This window comes from Phoenix dactylifera, chromosome 12, assembly GCF_009389715.1.
Source record: "Phoenix dactylifera cultivar Barhee BC4 chromosome 12, palm_55x_up_171113_PBpolish2nd_filt_p, whole genome shotgun sequence".
Taxonomy (NCBI): domain Eukaryota; kingdom Viridiplantae; phylum Streptophyta; class Magnoliopsida; order Arecales; family Arecaceae; genus Phoenix; species Phoenix dactylifera.
The window spans coordinates 1,149,588-1,171,598 of NC_052403.1; the positions used below are offsets into that span (position 1 = coordinate 1,149,588).

The 22,011-nt window shown below is 39.6% G+C and overlaps 1 protein-coding gene and 1 pseudogene across 5 annotated transcripts; one reads left to right on the plus strand and one right to left on the minus strand.

Annotated features, from left to right (window-relative positions):
* The first annotated feature begins 2,025 nt into the window (after window positions 1-2,025).
* Window positions 2,026-4,207, plus strand: LOC103703472 (annotated as a pseudogene).
* A 2,718-nt stretch (window positions 4,208-6,925) lies between these two features.
* LOC103703473 (FHA domain-containing protein DDL) lies at window positions 6,926-21,468 on the minus strand. 5 transcript variants are annotated; one of them, XM_008786327.4, is made up of 12 exons: window positions 21,336-21,463; window positions 21,120-21,253; window positions 19,871-20,474; window positions 18,759-18,790; window positions 15,532-15,598; window positions 13,569-13,635; window positions 13,157-13,249; window positions 11,585-11,699; window positions 11,462-11,509; window positions 11,293-11,338; window positions 11,098-11,168; window positions 6,965-7,342 (listed from the first exon to the last, which is right to left on the minus strand). In XM_008786327.4, the coding sequence occupies exons 3-12, from the start codon at window positions 20,447-20,449 to the stop codon at window positions 7,303-7,305; spliced, it is 1,158 nt and encodes a 385-aa protein (XP_008784549.2). In that variant the 5' UTR covers window positions 20,450-20,474; window positions 21,120-21,253; window positions 21,336-21,463; the 3' UTR covers window positions 6,965-7,302. The 5 variants fall into 5 exon arrangements, with proteins under 5 accessions (XP_038988169.1, XP_038988166.1, XP_038988167.1 ...); XM_039132241.1 differs by lacking the exons at window positions 11,098-11,168; window positions 11,293-11,338 and having other exon boundaries at window positions 6,926-7,342; window positions 11,467-11,509; window positions 21,220-21,253; window positions 21,336-21,468; XM_039132238.1 differs by lacking the exons at window positions 11,098-11,168; window positions 11,293-11,338 and having other exon boundaries at window positions 6,926-7,342; window positions 11,467-11,509.
* Between the last annotated feature and the right edge of the window lie 543 nt (window positions 21,469-22,011).

Below are 22,011 nucleotides of genomic sequence, written 5' to 3' on the forward strand. Positions count from 1 at the left end.
AAAAGAAAAGAAAAAACATTTTGTTCTTAAAGAACAACTTCCGCCTATCGATTATAGTGCAAACTGTTGCCTTGATCTTAATTTTCGGTGCAAATTAGATTAGCTTCTATACAAACTGAACCAAGAAATAGATCAAAAGACACATAAATAGCTAGATTTTATCTTCTTATTATTTAATTCTGATCTTAAATCGTAAATGCCGGAGATATAATAGTATCCAAAACAACACCTAAATTCCATATGATTATCTTGCTACTCTCCTCCTTAAACTAATCTATTGACCCTTTTGAATGGCCTTGAATGATCTTTGCTCAACACTTGGTTCTCCTCCCAATAATAGCGACAGCAGCAGCAACGACACTAGTTCTAGAATCGCAAGAGATTTATCTGCAGGTGCTAATAATAGTAATGGTGACTCAATCTCTTTGGGCCATTTTGTAGGTCCTAACTCTTGGTGATGATATCAAAATTTGTATACTTTTTAAAATATATTTAAATAAAAATAGATATTTTAGTAGGCTTATTATGTGATTAAATGAGATGGTGGCTACTGGCTGGCACCTGCTGGGAAAGGATAATCCGGCTGAAGGTGCCTCATGCTTTCATGCAGAAATGGTTGCCATCACCTCGATCGGTGCATGCATCCACCCGCAGTGGAACTCCGGCCAGGCCGCCTCATCCCAATGCTCCCAACCGAGACAAGGTAAGAGTCCTGGATATTACTTTAATGGAGAAAACCTCCATAGGTGCCAACCCTTCGGCACCTGGGACGCCAAACGAAGCTTCCCCTTCTGGTTTCAAGACAACCAGCCAAAATATCAGCCAACCATTACTCTACGTCCCTTCAAAGCTTTACCAACCATTAACACTGCTTCATCATGTGGCAGAACTCACAATGCAAACACAGCGGGGGCAATGCGAATACGATGCATCGGAAACTAGCTTACAGCATTTATTGTAAGATCCCGAGCAATTTATAATACAGCATCCTCCATTATTTTTACTGCCCATCCCATTCTATCTCCGTACCAACTTGGCACTGACCAAAACCCCTCTCTACCAACCACTACGCCCCCCAAGCTTAAAGACGGGATGGTTTCTCACTTTCTCTCGAGCACCTACCGCGTGCCCAGTTTCTTAATTTGTATCCTCCCCAATGGCTATCTCCAACCCCTCCCTGACCCCGCATTTAAACACAATAAAAATTCGCTGCATTTAGCTGGCGGATGTCTCTCGTAATTCGCTCCCCATCTCCTCTCCCCTCTTATACGTACGCTTCACATATAGCTCCGCATCTTCTTCTCCTTTTGGCATTTCATATTGCTCTTAAATGTGTACATCCAGCTATATGTACAAAAAAGGCAACCGAATTGGCCGCTCATTTTACCTTCCAATACACATGCGCCGCATAAAAGAAATCTATCTCCCTAACTAATATGCAGATCCCTCAAATCAATGAATGGTCATCTCCAAATCTATCCATTCATCGTATCCAGTCAATCACCATGGAGGAGTCACCTTCCAGATAGATCCCATCTGCACCAAGTACCATCCTTATATAGGAGACGCCCTCTCAGGCTGCCCAAAGCTCCACCTCAATAGCGGTCAAACCAGGGGTGCATTGCCTCCTGCCACAATCAGCCTGCTCTGGAGATCTCTGATCACAAAGCCTACTCCTCCGTAAACTCCATCCGCTGACCTGCCGCCATCGAAATTAACTTTGAGATGACCAAGAGGTGGAGGCACCCAGAAAAATAGGACGAATCTGGACGCTGTGACAGCAGAACGGGTACCCCAGATATCCCTGGCCATCTCATAGGATCTCGACGCAGTTGCCATGATAATCTCCGCAGCATGCCGAAAAGTTCTGTCCACCACTATCTGTCTTCGAAGTTGACCGACTGTCCTTAAAGAGACATGCATTTCTATCCAACCATGTGTGATAGGCCAAGTAGCTTCACTCTCCCTTATTTCACCTGTACACTCTTTCTACTTCCTCCTTGTATACGACTGCTTACTCCTACTTCCACTTCCCTTCTCCTAACTCCACCTTTATCCACTCTCCCTTCGCTCATTATATATACCACCGGCTCTCCAGTTCTCCTCACTGCTTCTCTTTCTCCATCTCTCCCCCCAGCCGGCCCATTTCACATCTCTAGTGCTCCTCATCGAGTTGTATAGTACCATCCATCCCCTCCTTCCTTGGAAACCATTAAAACTTCCTTCCTCTCTTCCCTGCACCACAGCTACTACTAGTATCACTTTCACTCCGCTCCGTTATAGTAATTCTCATTTGTGTCCTCGTTCGACCCCCACCACCACTTTGACTAGAGCTACGTAGTACGTACTACCACCGCCACCACCTTTTCTATTCGAGCTGCTGCTACTATCACCAGTCTAAAGCCATGGATCTCATCGATCTCCTTGTAATTCTCGCCACCTTCCTACTAGGGGCGCTGTGGTGGCGGCGGTGGTCGCGCAGCGGAGGCAGCGGTGCGCCCGGGGAGCTCCCACCGGGCCCCCCGGGGTGGCCGGTGGTGGGCAACCTCTTCCAAGTGATCCTCCAGCGCCGACCTTTCATGTACGTGGTGCGCGACCTCCGGACGCGCTACGGCCCCATCTTCACGATGCGCATGGGCCAGCGCACTCTTATCATCGTCACCTCCGCCGACCTCATCCATGAAGCCCTCGTCCAGAAGGGCCCCCTCTTCGCCAGCCGCCCCTCCGACTCCCTCACACGCCTCCTCTTCAGCGCCGGCAAGTGCACCATCAACTCCGCCGCGTACGGCCCTCTCTGGCGCTCCCTCCGCCGCAACTTCGTCGCCGAGATCGTCAGCCCCGCCCGCGTCAAGCAGTTCGGCTGGATCCGCGACTGGGCCATCGCCAACCACCTCGCCCGCCTCCGCGCCGAGTACAAGCGGACCGGCGCCGCCCAAGTGATGAGCAATTGCCGGCTAACCATCTGCAGCATCCTGGCCTGCATCTGCTTCGGTGCCAAGGTCCCCGAAGACCACGTCCGCGAGATCGAAGCTGTTCTCAAGGACGTCATGATGATGACGACGCCGAAGCTCCCGGACTTCCTCCCGATGCTCACTCCGCTCTTCCGCGGCCAGCTTTCGGAGGCGAAGAAGCTAAGAAAGAGGCAAATGGACTGCCTTCTCCGTTGGTGAGGGCCCGTAGGGCGTTTGTGAAGAGTGGAGGGGAGAAGGACGCCAACTCTCCATGGGAAATGGTGAGCCTGGTCGGCGAGGCCTACATCGACTCGTTGTTCGCGTTGGAGCCGGCCGGGAGGGGCCGGCTCGGGGAGGAGGAGCTGGTGACGCTGTGCTCGGAGGTGATGAGCGCCGGCACCGACACCAGTGCAACCGCACTCGAGTGGGCATTGCTGCATCTGGTTCTCGATCAAGCTGCTCAGGAGCGCCTCCACAAAGAGATCGTCGGAAAGGTCGGGTCGGAGAAGGGGAAGAAGATCACGGAGACCGACGTCGAGGGGATGGGCTACTTGCAGGCGGTGGTGAAGGAGACGCTGCGGCGGCACCCTCCGAGCCACTTCGTGCTGTCGCACGCAGCGACGAGGGAGACGGAGCTGGCGGGGTACCGCATCCCGGCGGACGCGAGCGTGGAGTTCTACACGGCGTGGGTGACGGAGGACCCGAGCGTGTGGGAGAACCCGGAGGAGTGGCGGCCGGAGCGGTTCGAGGAAGGTGGCGACGGGCGGGAGACGGACGTGACGGGGACGCGAGGGGTGAGGATGATGCCGTTCGGCGCCGGGAGGAGGATCTGCCCGGCGGCGATGCTGGGGTTGCTCCACGTGCAGCTGATGCTGGCGAGGATGGTGAGGGACTTCCGGTGGGTCGCCGTGCCCGGGGAGCGGCCGGACCCGACGGAGACCTTTGCGTTCACTGTGGTGATGAAGAATTCCCTAAGGGCGGCCATCGTGGAGAGGGACTGATGGCAGCGTTACGTTAATTACCACTCGGAAGTCGGAACCTACAACTACGTAATTAGTTTAATTTGCCGCTTAAATGTTTTAGTAACTCAAATTAATATATTCTAAATGAAGAGTCACTCAGCTGCTGCATTGTGTTCATGTTGCTCCATTTAATTGCTTCATGTATTTATATATCATGTCATGAGGCAAGGTGAAATATTAATCGTTGTATCCCGCTTTGGATATTCCAATCTGGTTCACTGCCATTTTCTTTTCTTCTTCTTCTTCTTCTTTTTTATCTACAGACTGAATTTTTTAGCTCAATGATGGATCGTAGTTCTCTGCTGGCCTTGAATTGGGTGGGCAAGGAAGAGAGAATTTGAGTTAAAGCCCACAATTTTTTGGTAATGATCTTTGCCTCATCCTCTTCCCCGTCCTTGCATGCCCACCATCTTGTCCACCTCCACCTCCTTCTTCCCCCTCCATGGAACCCTGCCTCCATTCCCACCATTTTCTATGCCTTCATGAACGACGCCATGCACCCTCCTCTGTTCTCTGCAACACCTTGCTGCCTTCCTCTCATCTTCCACTTCTCCCTGCTGCAACGTACACGTTGCAGTCCTCGTATCGATCATCCTATTAAGAAAATATATTGTTAGATTACTCACGTAAACCTGTTAAGATCCCATGGGACATTAAGACAGCTCCGAGCATTTATTCTAGCACGCGATCGTCAGACCTGCATAAAAAGGAATAAAAAGGCTCAATAGCTTTGATGGGATGAACTCCACAAAGTGAGTTAAATGCTCCTTGCAGCGGCAGCTGATGGTTGCCATAATGAGCATTAAATTTCCTCCCGACCATCCTGTCTCCGTCGCCGTGGCCTTCGCAGAGGCGTTGCATTGGGCTGAGAACCAGTTTGTGATGCAGCGGCCCCACGGGCATGTGCTGGTTTGAACAATAGTTGGACCAAATCATTGCCTGGACGACCCCTGCATCCCTCCATGCCGAACAGCTTAAAAGCAGCTGTGCGGCAACGATATGGACGTCAAGAAGGCTGCAAGTGGGTCAAGTCAATTGGTGAACTAGATCAATGGAAATCCAGCCCCTGCTCATGTCTTTGTTTTTTTTTTTTTTTTTTTTGATAAGTTTTTGGTACCCATGTTTGATTTCTTGACTTGGCGAGTTTGGACTAGAAGAGTGGCCTCCTGTTTATTAATTAAATAATTTAAAATTTTGATATTTATGACATTCCCATATATAGACAACTTGATTTTTTGAGTAATAAAGTTTGACTTTAATCTTTATTTCTATCTCATCTCTAAAATCCAATGGGACAGCGCAATATTTGTCAGGATTTATGAAAGAGATGCATTCTTACGTTAGAAAAAAGAAATTTTTTATCCATCCACTTTGCTCAAATTTGCTGCTTCTTGATTTCGCTAGTTTGATTAGAAAATATTCCAAGAAAAGCATGTCAAAGAGAGATTAGACTCAAATATTTGTAGCTGGACAGAACAAATTCTACTCTAAGAAAAACATATTCTATAGCGCACCTGAGATTAGATAATATCTGTAACTTATTCTATTTTATTTGATCTATATATATATGCATAGGATGCTATTTATTAAATAATAAAAATAATAATATTAAATTAAAAGATTTTCTAACACTGCATTGCTTGTAAGTTTAAGTAGCTTAGTTAGATTTTCATTTTCATCCAAACCTTATTTGATTCAACTCCGTTCCATCATTTTGTCCATGATTGAATCTGTTGAAAGTTGACTTTTGAAGCCGTAATTGATGCATCGTTTTGAACTATAGGCATCCCCAACTCAATTAGAACTGCAAGTCAAATCCTGGTTTCCAACCAATCGTGAACCTTTAATAAGAGAGCATGATACTTGGGTTTGTTAGCGACAAAAACAAAAGTTAGGTTTGCTCAAAAAAAAATCTTGGTACCATAATATTTTATACATTTAATTTTGTGCTGTACAAAAAATGAAAACTGCAAAAAATATCTTTTAACATTTAAGTAGCATTTACAAAAAATATCTTTTAACATTTCCATTTAATACTTAGCATACTACTGATAACTGCATTTTTTTTCTGTACAAAATAATAGATGTATTTCAGTCTTAATATCTTTACGAATTTGTAAGATAACCTTGCACAACTAAATTCACTTACAAAAGGATCATACGCACACTAAAATACTATAATTTGTCCACTTCACTTAAAAGTATTAAAAAGTTAAGGTGTTGCATACACCCTTTGTCACACACTAGCTAATGAATAGCCACTAAAACAGCAGAAAGAAACCAAACTTTTGGTCAACATACTCTAATCAATAATTTGGGCAAGAAATTGAGCTACCCATAATCCTAAATCAAATCCTGTCAAAACGGATAACCAACATGAAATTCATTAATTAGAAAAGTTTTTAAAAATTAAATACACCACACAACATGCCAACAACCAATCGTTAAGACAACCACGTTTTAGTAAGCAAATACACTTCCATAATGCCACCATCTCCAGATTTGATCTCCATACTTGCAGATCAACTATTCTTTTCAGCAAATTTTAAGGCTATGAGATAACATCTTAGACCAGCTCTGCTGGAAGATCTACACTGAGAATTACGTATATGGAAATGGATGGTAAGATTCACGTCTCCAGTTTAATGCAGGTCATAGAATCCCATGGCGTGGGTCATTCACGTAGACCAGCCAGAAGGCTCAGCCTCTCAGGCTCAATCTGCTGCAACATGGTATCCTATACACTATTTTTCGGTTCCAGCATACAGTAATTGAGACAACCCTGAGAGGCCGATAACCTTCTATTCTTACATCCGACCAAGCATGAGGAAAAACAGGAGAAGCACACCTCCTGGCTTCAGCTTCTATAATTTCTAGAATTGTTTTCATCAAATTAAGACTGCATTGGTTCACAATCGATATTGTCAAGGAAAACAAAAGGCATGCAAGGGAAAGAAAAAAGAAAAATCACAAGACAAGTTGCATCAAAAAGAGGAATGCTAATATTACTAGGGAATGTGCTCCAGTTAAAATTTTGGCAGCTGACAGAATAATCTGAAAACATCGGTACATTTCATCAAAAACAATTAAACTCGTACATGAAATCACCTTTTCTAACCTCCAACAAAATATACTTCCATAAGCCAGAGAACAAGCAAAAACGCATAACAAAGCAGTTGGGTCATTTATGTAACAAAGAGTAGGCACACTGCAGCGGCGAGCCAAAAGCAGCATCTTCATGAAACTGGTTCTTGAGTACCATGCGTTGAAATTCGATGGGGAACTGCAAAATAGCTGGGCCAGGAATTCTCTTCCTAAATTGAGATAGCTCACCCAGCTGAGTTCTCGTGCAATAGTACATATTCTCGGCTGCAAAAACAAGCAGATTAACATGTTTCAGACACGCTGCTTGGCAGCTACCAACACAGAATGCTTCTAGTAATTGGATTTATTTCCCTTCCATCTAAAGTGTGGATTTAGGTGAAAAATAAAAGGATAATATGCTCGTGCTTCTTTTGCAAAAATGGGACGACAATGCACAATGAATCAACAAGCATCTTCCGATCAAACCAACATTAACAATGATTAGTGAATATTCCATCATTCCAACATGTAAGAGGACAACCAACGATCTAAGCATGCAGAGTGTATCTCTGCTTCAGAGATGGGGTGCTATTTTTATCTGCCTCACTGGAGCATTCCCATAATTTAGATTTGACATTCCCAAATGTTCATTATCACAGAATTTAAGTCTTCAATCAGTACCATTCAAGACATACATCTAGTGTCCACAAATGCAGCATCGAGATGTTTGTTACCACCAAGAATAATCTCAAGGAAAAGTCATGCATCATTCAGAACATACTCAAGTCTCTATTATAAATATTGGCAGGCCTTCCCAGAGTCTATAATACAAATATAGGTTTCTCCTCTTATTCCATCACAGAGAGAAAAACATGTAGCATCAACAGCAGAGAAGTTCTTATAGCATCACTACGGGTAATTAGAAAAGCAAAGTGATGGATCTACTGAGCATTCAATGATTTCAAAGGGACTCAGCCAATCAAGGCATTATCTTCATTCATGGTAATCATATTGCAGATGAGGCAGCATATCAACTAAGAAATGACAGGATAACAAGATGCTTTAATGATTCAACAATTGGATTTAGGAAGGAGAGCAACTTTTCTTCTAATATTCACGTCCCTGTCGAAAAATGCCCCATCCCCTCCCAACTCTTCTTTTATGAGTTGAGAAAATTGTAACAAATTAAAGGAGGTACGCAGGGGAATCAGCAAGCTCCAAACATCCTATGAGACTTTCATTTGAGTCCCATTTATATTTAAGACGGCAGCATAAGGCACATTACCATAACTTGATAAACCTTTTTTTTGTTGGAAGAGTTTGAAATACAATTGTTCGTAACCATTGAATTAAAGGTGAAAAAAAACCATCTCCATACATCTAAATGGTCCACTCCACCCATCTATAAATACATCCATATTTAAGAAAAAGTACTCTTGTTTCCATTCTTGCTCTCTCTTTTTGACAAAAGAAACAAAATGGTGGACCAATCAGAAGCTGAAGAGCATTTTAGTTATATGAATGACTAAGAAAATTTACAATCAGATAGCAATCACAATTAACCATGCTTCATCTCAGAACCATCACACCTGCCTTAAACTAGTGATACATAAAATTACTTCACTAAGATGGCAGTATGATGCTCCACTCCACTAAACCATCTTTGAGAAGTATTCGCAATTAAGCAGCCAAACAGCATGTCTTGCCATAAGTGCACAAGAAGCTAGTGAAGCAAATTAACAACATGAACAATAAAGAGAACAAGAAAGAAAAAGAAAGAGAAATAGGTCCACTTTTATCTCCACAACTCCAGAAGATCAATAAAAAATGATGACATTGGGTATCTCTTAGCCATCAATTTAATTGATAGTTAATATTTTTTAGCCTTTCAATAAAAGCATCAGTTGTACCCAATTTTAATTGTAATGATTTTTGGACCCTTACCCTCCTACTTTTTCCTCAATTTCTGAATCAAAATTCAACTCTGCTCTCGTCACACCACCCAACACTATCATATTCAGATAACAAAACACCATGATACCTCCGTTTAAATGTTGACAATAAATTCATCATCGAAGAATAATGGGCTCACAGTCGAACATAGGTGTAGCTAGGGCTTTAATCAGGACGGAATTGGTTGGTCCATGCTGCATTTGCATCCGAACTTGATAAGACAAATCAAGTTCAGATTCAGGTTCAGAACCATAAAATGAGTAAGCTCAAAACTCGAATCCAAGCTCGATCAATAGTCAGATCCGAGTTCAAATTTGAGTTTTTTTGGGGTTCAATTCAGCACGTGAACTTGTTTTCTTTTGTTTGTTCCTGCTATTACTTTTTATTTTTGTTCTTCTCCCACTTATTAGAAATAATATTTAATAAAATTATGACTTGAAACATATTATCTATAACAAACAAGGTACGCCGTATCGGCCCAAACCAGGCAGAACGGAGCACATTGTATCGTACCAGTTCGGTACCCGGTATCCGGTACGAGTGGCGTACCGACGCTCGGTACATCAAAAAAAAATTTCATACCGCATCGTACCGACACCGTGATAGTGTGGCACTGGTACAAGGTCCGGTACCGAGACGACAAAGCTTGATAACAAGCATAACAATAAATATGAGTAAATGATTGGCTTTGAAAAAAAATCCTATTTAAGTTTCTATGTATGTTGATGTGATTGAAATGAAATTTAATCTAGGTCAGCTAGGATTTGGGAGCTGAAACGGCATTGAGCGAGAGTTAAGGTGAGCATGCATGAGAAAAAGCACAAATCCAAATATCAAGAAAAGTAATAATGCAAGTCAAGCAAGCAAACCTCTATATTCCTATATCTATATATCTACATATATAGCATATACGTATATATATGTATTCATATATACATACATATGTATGTATGTATGTGTGTGTGTGCGCATTGACATATACGCACTGATTATCAGGTTTTTTAAGATAGCTAGATCCGAGTTTGATCAGATAAGGATTCGGATCCGATAAATAGAATCTGACTTCAATCAATGAGGTTATTTGGAAACTTAAACAGAATCTTTGTATTGTTAGGAAACTTCAATCATTCATTGTCTTAGCAATGATCTTTGAGGGGCTGCTTCTTTGTATTGTTAGGATAGGTAATCATGATGTTTTATTTAAAACAAGGGACCTGCTTTTTATAAAACTCATTTTCAGGTTTCAGGAACTGTCGTTTGAGAAAAAAAAGTTGTCAAAGGCAAAAAAAAAAGGCATTTTCAAGAATCTTTTATGATTTATATCTTGAGGAATTCATTTAAATATCACAACACATTAATGGTCAAAGAAACAAATAACATGATAATATGCCTCAAAAGGCCTGTCAAGTCATTGATATTACGAGTCATAGTGGCTCAGGCAACTAACATATATTACTCTGTATCCTATGTTTGCGGGGATTCAAACCCAGCACAAACACCTGAGAATGTAACCAGCCAGGGCTGACTTAATCACTATGTATTTTACAAAGTTATTTGACGAACCGTTCTGCAGGGGGAAAAAAATCTGGCAAGAGCAGAAGAAATGCCTCAAGATATATACCAGTTAACACATGCTTTAGGAGCAGGATGCTCATAAATTTCTGTAGCAGCTCGGGAAATCAATGAACTCCCATGGAAAAAAATTCCCATATATCAGACTACAGGTCAGTGGTTACAAAGTGAGCTAGATGTTTTTAATTAGTGATAAAATGAATGATAACTGCATCACCAATGATATTCAGGACAATAGAGCAATTATTTTCAGACAGCACAAATGAAAAAAAAAAGTTCATCAAGCATGGTGATAAAATTATGCAAGTAACGTTTATTGCATGACAATGAAATGTAAAGCAGCACAGTGACTACGTCTGATAGGAAATAATTAGCAGCAGAAACAAAAACCAAGGGTAAGCATTGATATATTAAGAAGAAGAAATTTCATATTAGCTCAAGACCTTTAAAGGGAAAAAGAGAAAGGGCAAGTTTTCACTAACTAAAATTGTTTCCTCATAATCTTTATTACTTACCTACTATTACCAAATTTAATAGTATCTTTTTCAAAAATTTCATAATATCGTTGTGGTTCAATGCGGTTATCCTGCAAAATAAAAGCGATAGTTAAAAAGAAGGAAAATATATGAATTAATAAAACATCAAGCCAAAACACTCAAACAGCTCTTTCGCTATAAAAGGAAAGAGAAAGAGTGGCCATAAAATCTTACATTAATAAAAGTTCCATTTGTACTTCCAAGGTCCATCAGATAAGGACTAGCAAAATACAAAATTAAAGAACCATTGTTAGCACAGTGTATATTTAGTAAATGACCTAATGACAATATAAAAGAAACAAAAATAATGGACATAAACCAAAAATATATGTCATTCAATTACCTTACTTCCTTTGACAGTAAGCCATCTGGTTGCTCCTTTTCCACAAGCCTGAAAATATTGAAACAAATGAATCGCAAGAAAGTCCTAGGGCATGATCAACTAATTAAAGAAATACAAATCTACCTGTACTGAAGAACGGCATGTTGTTTGCTACAAGACGGATGATCCGTAGGAATATCTGCGACCCTCCTTTCTCTTCCAAAAAGATAACAGCTCTGACGGTGTATATAAAGGGGCTCTGTTCATTAGACATTTCCTTTGTGAGCTTTTCTTTTAGAAGAGTTTACCCTAGAAATTAACTACAACAAAGTAATGTCAGGAAAAAAAAAGAAATTGTAGTCAATAATCAGGCAAACCAAACATTATATCCTCTGCTAAAAACGGTACAGAAAATATAAGTTCTCTCAACATTTCAATGGGTAACATGATATTTTGGCATTTCCAATAGGTTTTCTGTATATTTTCATACTTTTAATTTTCTATAATTCTCCTTTGCTCTTCACTTCATTTCTACCTTCCTTTTAATATTCTGCCCTCCCATTCTTTTTGGTCCATCATGCATACTTTTTTTGCCATATAGACGTCAGTACCATTTCATCAGAAAATTAAAAAAAGGTGCATTAGGATATTCGTACTTCAGATCCTTAAAGTAGCATATAGAGAAGCAACTTCAGATTCAGTGAGCTCAAAGAAACAAGCAGGTATGAAGCGAAAGAAATGGGTACTGTAAAATCGTAAATAATTTCAGCATTTTAACTTATGGTTAAGTAACCAAAACAGATATAATGTCAGATTCTTTTGAAGATTAGTCCCTAGAGAAAATTTCCTTAAAAAACGAAAGATTATATGCATCTCTGTTAATAGAACTTCAGCCAAGTGAGTCAGTCTATGATCTAAGATACTAAGCAGAGCACTTATCGAAATGAACAAGGAGCAGCAGCAAGTTTCTAGCATGGAAGTACCCCATCAGATGGAAGGATCCAACAACTAAGCCCATTTTAGAAGCATCAAACTTTCCAGATGAAAAATCTTCATTGTCCATCACATCTTCATTTCAAATTTAACTGTCATTTTTGTTCTTCAGATACTTTAGATGCATTTACTAAATTGGCTTTTCTTTCTGAATCAATTTGAAATCATAAAGTAACACCCTACAGTAAGGGTTCAGGTACCGTTCACGGCCCTTCACCACTCAACAGGCTGGGGACCAGTACCCAGCACCCCTTGGGACCATTCTTCATGCAAACCATTTCATATCACTCCGAACCCACCTCCAATGCATTCAAACAACCCTCTTTTGTAAATTCTAATTGTCTTAACAAAATTTTCATGATCGAGCGTTCTCAATTAGGTGTTCAGATGGTCCTCCAAACAAATTACATAGGATGCTTACCAGGGTGACCCTAATTGCTGCAATTAAAAATTTGAGAATTCTATTATTTAATTTTTTGGTTAAATACATTTTTCTTTTGGGCATTGAATTTCATAAATTCTATTAATATTTTCATAAAGTATAATACATGAACTTGAAATGGCATCGGAGGCAAACCTAAATAGGAAGGCTCGGCAAATAAGAATTCATAATGTTGACTCCAAATAGTTGTGCAATGTTAGATGGTCATGGTTATGGTTATGCATGTGCTTCTAGAAGTATATGATTTGATTTAAATAAAGAAATGTATTCATAACAATTACCATTTAGCACTTCACCAGCCTTGAAAACATACAGCCGCCATCTTACATCTGGTTTACGGGCATCTGGCGGTTCGTTAAATAGTAAAGTTACACCTGTAACAAACATTAGTTCATAACACCACATAAATAACAGTGCCTTCTTCAGGTAAGCTGAGGAAAAAAATTCTGCAGAATGGCAATGTTCCTCCTGCACTGACATTTGGAAGCAACATGTTTTCTAATATTTGTCCATGAAAATAAATAAAGATATTAATCCATTATTTTAAGCAGTCTGACACCCCCTCCAAACAAAAAAAAAAAAGAGAAAAAGAAATAATCATCGTTCACATTTGTGAAGAAAGTAGCCTTCACAATGTACTAGCTAATGAAAAATGCTTGCTAACAAACAAAGAAAAATTAACGGAAATCTTACCTCGAAAACGATTTGTCTCCTCGGCAAGCTTCCCAGAAAGTTCAAATGATGGCTTTTGCTGCACTTGCTGCACTACAAAGATGACCATATAAGCAAGAACACAAACTATCAAATAATTTGAGGGAAACAAAAAAAATAACAGGTTTTTGTCCTATGGCGAGTCAGCTCAGAATAGTGTCACAATTGACAATATATTCATACTAGGAGTATAAAAAACATTAAATTTGCTTTCAATAGGAAAGGCAGAGTTAGAATTGCAGACTGTATACCAGGTCATACCAACAGAAATCCAATATCATAGACTAGGGGAGAGAAGGAATATGAATCATATCCACCCAAAATTTCAGGTCAGATACTAGATTTAAAAGAACTGCGAGAACATGCCAAAGCACCTCAAGGTGTAGAACCAGGGAAGTGAAGCTATCAAAACCTTTATGTACCCTATCCACCAAAAAATTCGAGTCAGATTCTTGGTTTAAAAAGTATTGATAGAACATGCCAAAGCATCTTATGGGGTAGGAATAATGAAGTGAAGCAATCAAAAACTTATTTACCGAAAAAAAGGTATGAAAAACTTTACGTATATAAATTCCTCTTAAATGTTGTTAGACAACAAACAGTACGCAAGCAGACACAGACACATTAACTTTTCTTATTGCATTTTAAAGCTATGATGTTATAGGGATATCAAGGATGATTGATGATTGGTATTTTTTCTGGTTAAAATGACGCCCTGCCAAGGTGCAGCCGCAGGTCTGAACCTCGTTCTTACTGAACTAAAATCTGATGAACCTATCATTTCATCAGTCCATCAGTCCATTTTCCATGAAACTAGGAACAAGATGCAAGATCAATTGAGCTAAATTTGTATCAATAAAATAGTATTGGTATCAAAAAAAAAAATCCATGATAAGGTGGAAGTCTTGAACAGTAAGCAAGAGAATGACTGCATGAAGATTCGGAGTACCAAGGTTGGACAGGTTCAGGATAAGCATAAGATTTTTTGACCCATCATCAAATGCTTCAGCTATGATTCAGTGGAAAACAAATTTAATGGCTCGACATCAGGAAACGAATTGTAACCCATTTGGATTGGATTTCAGATAATGGTTACCATCAACTGTAGGAGGTTCACATGATGGACATAGGCGTGATGTTGTCACACAAGACAGCAGCAAGTCTCAGCATGTTTATAACAAGCAAAGAGAGGATGGTGGACAGAAATGTCTCGATTGAAGAGGCGAAAATTTATATGTCGCACTTAAGAAACCATAGAATATGCAGACAGAAGAGGTTGACAAGGAGGTAGAATCTCGATTTCTTTCAAGGCCACTGGTACAAAGCGAGGGGAAGAGAAGGAGAATCTACGAAGTGACCAAGAAGGTGAGGCAAAGAAAAGAAAGGAATGATGGAACAAAGGGGAAGAGCAGGGATACGCTCCACATATTTTTTATTTTATCCAGGATGAGATGGTCAAGGAGGAAAATCATTACCATTCCCAAGGTCCGCCGTACCGGTAGCAGTCGAAGTACCGGTGGCAGCCCGGACCAATACGTACCAGTCCGTACTGGCCCGTACCAGTCTTATACCGGTTCTCCAACGATAAGCTACCGGTACCCGGATTCTACGCTGATCCGATACCGGTCCCAGACTGGACCGGTACGTACCGGCCCATACCATACCGGTTCTCCAACGATAAGCTACTGGTACGGCAGACCATGACCATTCTTGCCTCATGCTAGATCTTTGATAGGGTTGAGTACAGAATTCTACACATATATATGAACCATTCCAATATCTAAAGCCTGGCACGATCCAGTCCAATAAGGATTTACTTTTTCTATTATCCACACTCTTTTTGTTGAGTGCAGATGCAAGTCAATCTGATCCACTTGAAGTCCTCTCCTTTACTGATAATGACATATGCATGATGAAATTTACTGTAACAGAAAGTATGTGTAACCTTTTCTTTTGCTTCCAGGGCTTCGGCAGCTTCATTCATCTTAGCAACAGAATCATGATCAACATCACTGCATTAAAAAAAACAATCTTTATAGAAATGATTGTGTCAAGTGCCAAAATTATTAAAGTACTAATGGATGACAACACAGTCTAGTAAAACAAAAATAGATACGCAGAAATGGATGGCTCAAGAAAACTGACTAAGCCTTTAAATGAGATAGTAGGTTCCCAAAGATTTCATATCTCAGACTTGCTAGATATTGGGCTAAACCTTATACGCCTCTATATGACATATATCTAATTATACTTTTACTTTAAGACTGCCTAGATAACAAGTTATGTGCTGTTACTTGGTAATACATATGATGACAATCATTTTATTTAGTTTATGTTCGTATATAGTGCCATGCAATTGCATTTTACTTCTGTAATATGTATTTTTAAGTTCTTAAAAATTGATTGCAACGGAACATGAATAGGTAATACAACTCATTTACATTTGTATTACATTGAGAAATTTTCATCCAATAAACACTAAAATTAAACTTTTTCATCCAATAAACACAAATTATCATTCAAAGATTTGAAATAGATTTTTTTTTTTTTGAGTACTAGGGTGGGAGGAAGCCCAACTTCAACCAAGGGTAGAATCGGACCTAGGTCACTGGTATCCAACATAGAGAGGACCTACCAACTCAACTAGTATATGTTTACTGATTTATTTTTTTTCTCTAAACTTAGTTCATTTTGGCATCATTTTTATTTCTTGTTTTCTATTTTAAAAATCACAAAAATGTAGACAAAAACATGTTTGATTCTATTGTTTTATTTCTAGTTTTCCAAAAATCACTTTTATTATTTCTAAAAAACAAGAATAAAAATCCTTACTTTCAATATTTTCTAAACGAAGAAACTCATGTTTTTTTAGCACTAGCACCATCATCGCCTCCACCACCACCGTAGTCATGCCAATACCGTCACACTGTCACCAACCCCCCTCCTCTGCCTTCACCACACCGCCAACATTATCATCACCTCCCCCATATCACCAACACCCTCTACACCATTGCCATCTCTGCTACATCGCCAACACCCCCATCACCATGATTGTTACCACCACCTTACAACCGCCCCCATCATCTCCACTTCCATTGCCACAAAGCCAACACCCTACTTACTACCTCCACCACACCATTGTAGCTAGCGTAGTCATCTCCGCCACATTATTGGTGCCCCCTGCTACCACCATCGCCACCTCCACCATATCCCCGCCACCAACACCACCGGCGGCTCCATTGCCTCTATTGTTATTACCATCACCCCCACCACCATTGCTATATTTATATTTTTTTAAAATAACTGACTATGCCGGACACATTTCTATTTTTTAAAAAATAGAAACATGTGGAATGAAAATTTCTATTTTTCTATTCCTAAAAATAGAAATAAAGAAAGTGAGGCCAAACAGCACCTTACTTGCTGTGTTTTCATTAATATTTGCTATTTTTTTAGGCCAAAATATTAAATGAACCAAGTGGCGAACATAAGTTATGCATATTAGACCAGACAGCCCATTGCTCAACCCATTGCTCAGGACAATTAGGTCAAAGCATGTTTGAACCTTCAGTCAAATCAATGATTTATGACAGTCAAACCCATGGCTCAGTTCTCTTTAGTTTCAGTTCAAATCAATGCAAAAATAGGATGGTTTCAAAGTTTCAGTAAAGCCAATTTATCAAGATCAGCTGGTCATTTATATGTATCTGTGTTTGTTTGCTGTTGTGTCCTCATAGTTTTAAATTATGAGAAACAATATATCTAATTAAATTTACATTGTGCTGCCAAATGTAGCCTTATTTTTCGCAAATATCTTGAATTCAACATGTTAAAACTATTGTCAAATCAACCAATGAGATGTTACACTTTAAATTGATAATGAGCACAATTGCATCTTCCTTTGATGTTTCAGCATGAACCACTAAAGAGGACATAACCAGAGGTCCCAGTTATTAAAATGTATTTTTAAAATGATCTTATTTATTTTATCAATTTTTAAATTTCTAGTTTTTTAGTTATTTTTCTAAAACTACCTAAGTTAAAGCTAATAATTTATATGGTGGCCACATCAAAACCAAAACCGAAACCAAGTTTTCAAACCTTGGGAGACAGCATCACGAGATGAGGACGATGTTGGACCTACAATTTCTAGCCCAACAAATTAGGCCAGCACTGAATCTAACACTTCCCAACTCTGCCCCCTTGTAAATGCTAATATGTGCATAAACTTATTGTTACATTAATTAGCTACATGGCCCAGCTAATTTCATTTTATTACTATACTGATTTCTATACTGCTGGTTTAGTCTACATCAGGTTGTCCAGTTATACCTAAGTTAACCCAAGCTAAAATCATCAAACCTAGGGGAGCTCAGGACTGGAGTTTGTTGTGTCAAGTGCCAACCAAGATGAGACCACCTCATAAAGCCTGTCCACCTTATGTGCAAATGGGAAAATATTGCTTGTTTTGAAGATAATTTATGTTGAAGAGGACAAACCATAATATCTTCAATGTTGTGCTCCATAATGCCTTTAGACTTACTTGTGATTGGATATATACACCTCGTCAAAGAAATAACTCTTGCCTTTTTTTCTCTTCCAAAGAAAAATGATGATCAATTTATTTTTTATTACAGGTGACATTACCATGGTAAGACAGTAAACATCATAGCCATTCCTTTTAGAAAAGGCCTCTAAATGTATTGTCTTGGATATCAGGTTCAGCAACCTTCTAAGTAACATATTAAACTAATGATGTTTCAATAGTTAATTTCAACACAACAGGCAACCAAATGACCAAGTTACCATGTATAAAAGAACAACAAAACATCAAAGCTCAAAAGAACATTTCAAGTCATTACAATGTTAACAGTGTCTTTTTTCAGGCTTCCATATGTTAAATATGCATATATGTACTTTTAAATTGTCAAGTCCTCGCAATATCATTCTTTCTCTATTATGATGACTCAAGCAAATGTTCTATAAGCAAGAATATCATAGAAATACTATAAATAAAAGGATGATTACAATAAAAATTTGTTCCAATGGTAATACCAATATATACAAGCTTCAAATAAAAAGATGCAAAAAGCAAAGAAATTCCAAATATGATATCAATAAATGCAATGAGGATTTAAGGAAGAGAAACAGCTCGCAAGCATGAATACTCACCTAGACTGTTCAGCAGCTCTTACATTCATTGCCTGAATCAACACAAAATTAACCGTTAGAGTAGACAGGAAATTCTGAAGCTAATCTAAATGTATTTGCAACTACAATTGTCTAATGTATAATAGCTGCAAAGGGATACACATCATGAGATAACTAAGATATAAAAAGTAGTGTTAATTATGAACATTAAATATTAAGTATAAATAACATCAGGGATTTCAGTGATATCCTATATATGAAAAAGGGCAACAGCATACTCTGTTACAAATTTTTTAGTGGATCAGCAAGCACCTGTAGGTGCTTTACTAAAACTTGTCAAACAAGATACTGCAGTGAAAATACTCATTCTAAAAACTTATATGCATCTCAGAGACAGAACAACTATACATTCAGATCCTTGATCATCATAAGTCTTCAACTCCACATAACCTACCTTCTGTTGTGTTTGACATTTTGTCAAAGGAACATTTTCTCAACACTAGGTTCAAGTAATGTCATAACAAGTTCACAATTAAGGCACATTGCAATTCCCAAAAAAATGAAGCTGACAACACAATATAAAATCATAAAGCTTGCTATGAAAATTAGAACACCATTTAGCAATTCTTGTTGATCATTAAGAGTGATGGATTGCACATCTTCGCTTAAAATCAAAAGCCTCACTTACAACATCAGACTTGAAGAAAACTTAATTAGATAATAATGAATTGACTAAGTCTAGCATACAGGTACCACATTTTGAATTAAGCCAAATTTTTAGGCATACAGACAGTATCCCAGGTGTTGTCAGCACAACAGAGTGCTGCATGCAATATCAAAGATCTTCATAAACAGGTAATGGGTTAACGACCTCCTAACATTAGGATGGATGTTAGTACAAGGCCCACTTGAATAGATACATGTAACAAAATTCTAATGAAACATTTTAATGATAAATGTGATTGCTCATTCTTACAACAGTTTTTGTCTAACAGACAGAATGCATCAAAAACGATTCACATTTGCATATTGACAAAAAAGATGATGCAGTATAATTATAGATAGGAACAGAAACAGCTAAATATAAGCTTGACCACCAAAATAAGTGTCAAGGATTAGATATCACCAGACACCTCATCACGTGCCCCGGCCTTGGGAACCCTAGGAGGCGAGCGGGACCTCTGTCTGCTCCTGTGGCTACGCTCCTCTGGAGATATTGAGCGATCGCGCCTCGATGATTTCATTAAGCCAACATCACTTTTCTCTCTCACCAATCTTCTGTCACTTGAAACATCCTTTTTGTCCCCATGTACACTGTGCCTCCCCTTATCACGTCCCTCTTTGCTAGCATTCCTCCCACGGTCCTTGTCCATCACCTTCTCCACCTCCCGCTCTGCTCGAGACTGCCTCAAGCGTTTTGTACGTGGTGATGGTGAACGGGAAGAACTAGTCCTGGCAGGCGATCTTGGTCGCTCATGTTTGGGAGACCTAGCTCGATCAGACAGCTTTTCTTTTACAGGCGATCTGATCTTATGGGATGAGCTGGTTCTAGCTGGTGATCTCATTTTTGGGGAGCTCCTCCGATGAGCAGAGGGCCTATCTCTTCGAGGAGAGGCCTTCCTATGTGGGGAATGCCGGTCCCTGGTTGGAGAATTAGACCGATCAGATGCATATCGCCTCACATGGTCTCTTCTTTCCACTGCTGGAGCCATCTCCACGACAACGCGGCCAAAACTCCTACAGCCAATACATGTAAAAAAAAGAAATGCAAACTCAGTAAAATTTAAGCTTTCATAATCAACCCAAAAACATCCGCCATGTTTCCACCAAGTGAATGATAATTTGAACAGAAATCTAATCTTGGAGAATAAAAAACACATAACACCCATTATCCAGTGGCAGAATTTATGGTTCTGCAAAAATCCAAATTTTCTTAAATGAAAAGCTTAAAATCTCGACCTCAATCAAAAAGAATGTTTTTAAAAAAAAAAACAATTTGGAGTTATCTAAATATTCAAAAGAAAATAAAATCTAGAAACAACAGTGCAAAGGAAGGGTTGCAGACCCGCTAGATTTCGTGGAGCAACTGTATAAAGTTCATGAAAGTTCCAATATTAGCACAATAAACATTGGATAATTTCCAACAGAATATCAAACTTTATTCCAAACCAAACTCAAGACTATTGAGGAGCGGCTGCAATTTTTAACACATCAAACACAGCAACTTTTAGCTGGCAGAATCAATAGGTCGTACAATTTATTTTCAAGGGAAAAAAATCAATCTTTCTTGGATAAAGAGATTCAATTCAATTTTAATCAAGACAACACAATACCCTAGTATTCTTTCTTTGAAAGAAAACAAAAACCCGACGATTGAGATACCTAAATATCACTATAGCGGAAAAAAATTGCTTCTCGTCACCATCTGAAACAACTTCAACATTTCTTTAACATGGCCCCAGTTAGAGGAGAAGTAACAAACCGAAACAAGGGACTGCAGCAACGGGAGACGAACCCTAAAAAAGCAAGATTTCTCGGTGAAAAAGGAAGGAAGATTCAAGTAGCAAGGAAGAAGCAGCAACCGACAAGAGAACTCACTCGAAAAGCGTCTCGGTAAAAGGTAGAAAGGAAACCCTAGGAGGAGGGTCGAGTTACGCCGGAGGCCATGGGAGAAGGTTCGAGAGCTGCAACACGGATGGACACCCTAAATAGTAGATCGGAATGGCGAGTCCAGGCCCGGTCCGGACTCCGTCGAGTTTAAGGCACGACCCGGTCGGCGGTTCAAGCGCGATCGAACCGGGCTTAGGTGATGGCTTTGTTTCATGAACACAACCGACGCCATTTCCTACGCAGCTTCATTTCCCTCGTCCCACTAGCGGGCTTTTTGGCGGGCCTGGGCCAAGATTTTAGGGCCGGCAGACTGGGCCGTAGGCCCGTCTATTAAACAGGCCAAGCTCAGACTTGGAATTAAGGCCCGCACCACCCTGGCCACAGCCCGAATTTTTTTTATTTTTCTTATATTTTTTTATTCATGCTTGATGTATTTGCATATTTAATTGATAACTGTTGTTGAAATGTGAACTTAATAGGATAATGGACATGTTCTAAGTTGTTAGCAATATTTAGTTATCCATGTTTAGCATTCTGATATATTTTAAATTATTTTTAAGTATTTTTTTAAAAAATAAAAAAATAGCCTAGAAGCTTGAGATCCAGAGTAAGGGCTGAGCTTGGGCCTTGAAAGTAGGCTCAAAGGTCGGGCCAGGCTGGGACT

Excerpts from the sequence above, each read along its gene's own strand:
- LOC103703473 (XM_039132241.1), bottom strand. The coding sequence starts at position 20,449 with ATGGCTCCAGCAGTGGAAAGAAGAGACCATGTGAGGCGATATGCATCT. Across the intron at positions 18,791-19,870 it reads AGGCCGGGGCACGTGATGAG|GCAATGAATGTAAGAGCTGC; the intron begins GTGTCTGGTGAT and ends GTGTTGATTCAG. Across the intron at positions 7,343-11,466 it reads ATGGCTTACTGTCAAAGGAA|CCGAGAATATGTACTATTGC; the intron begins GTAAGGTAATTG and ends TTGTTTTTGCAG.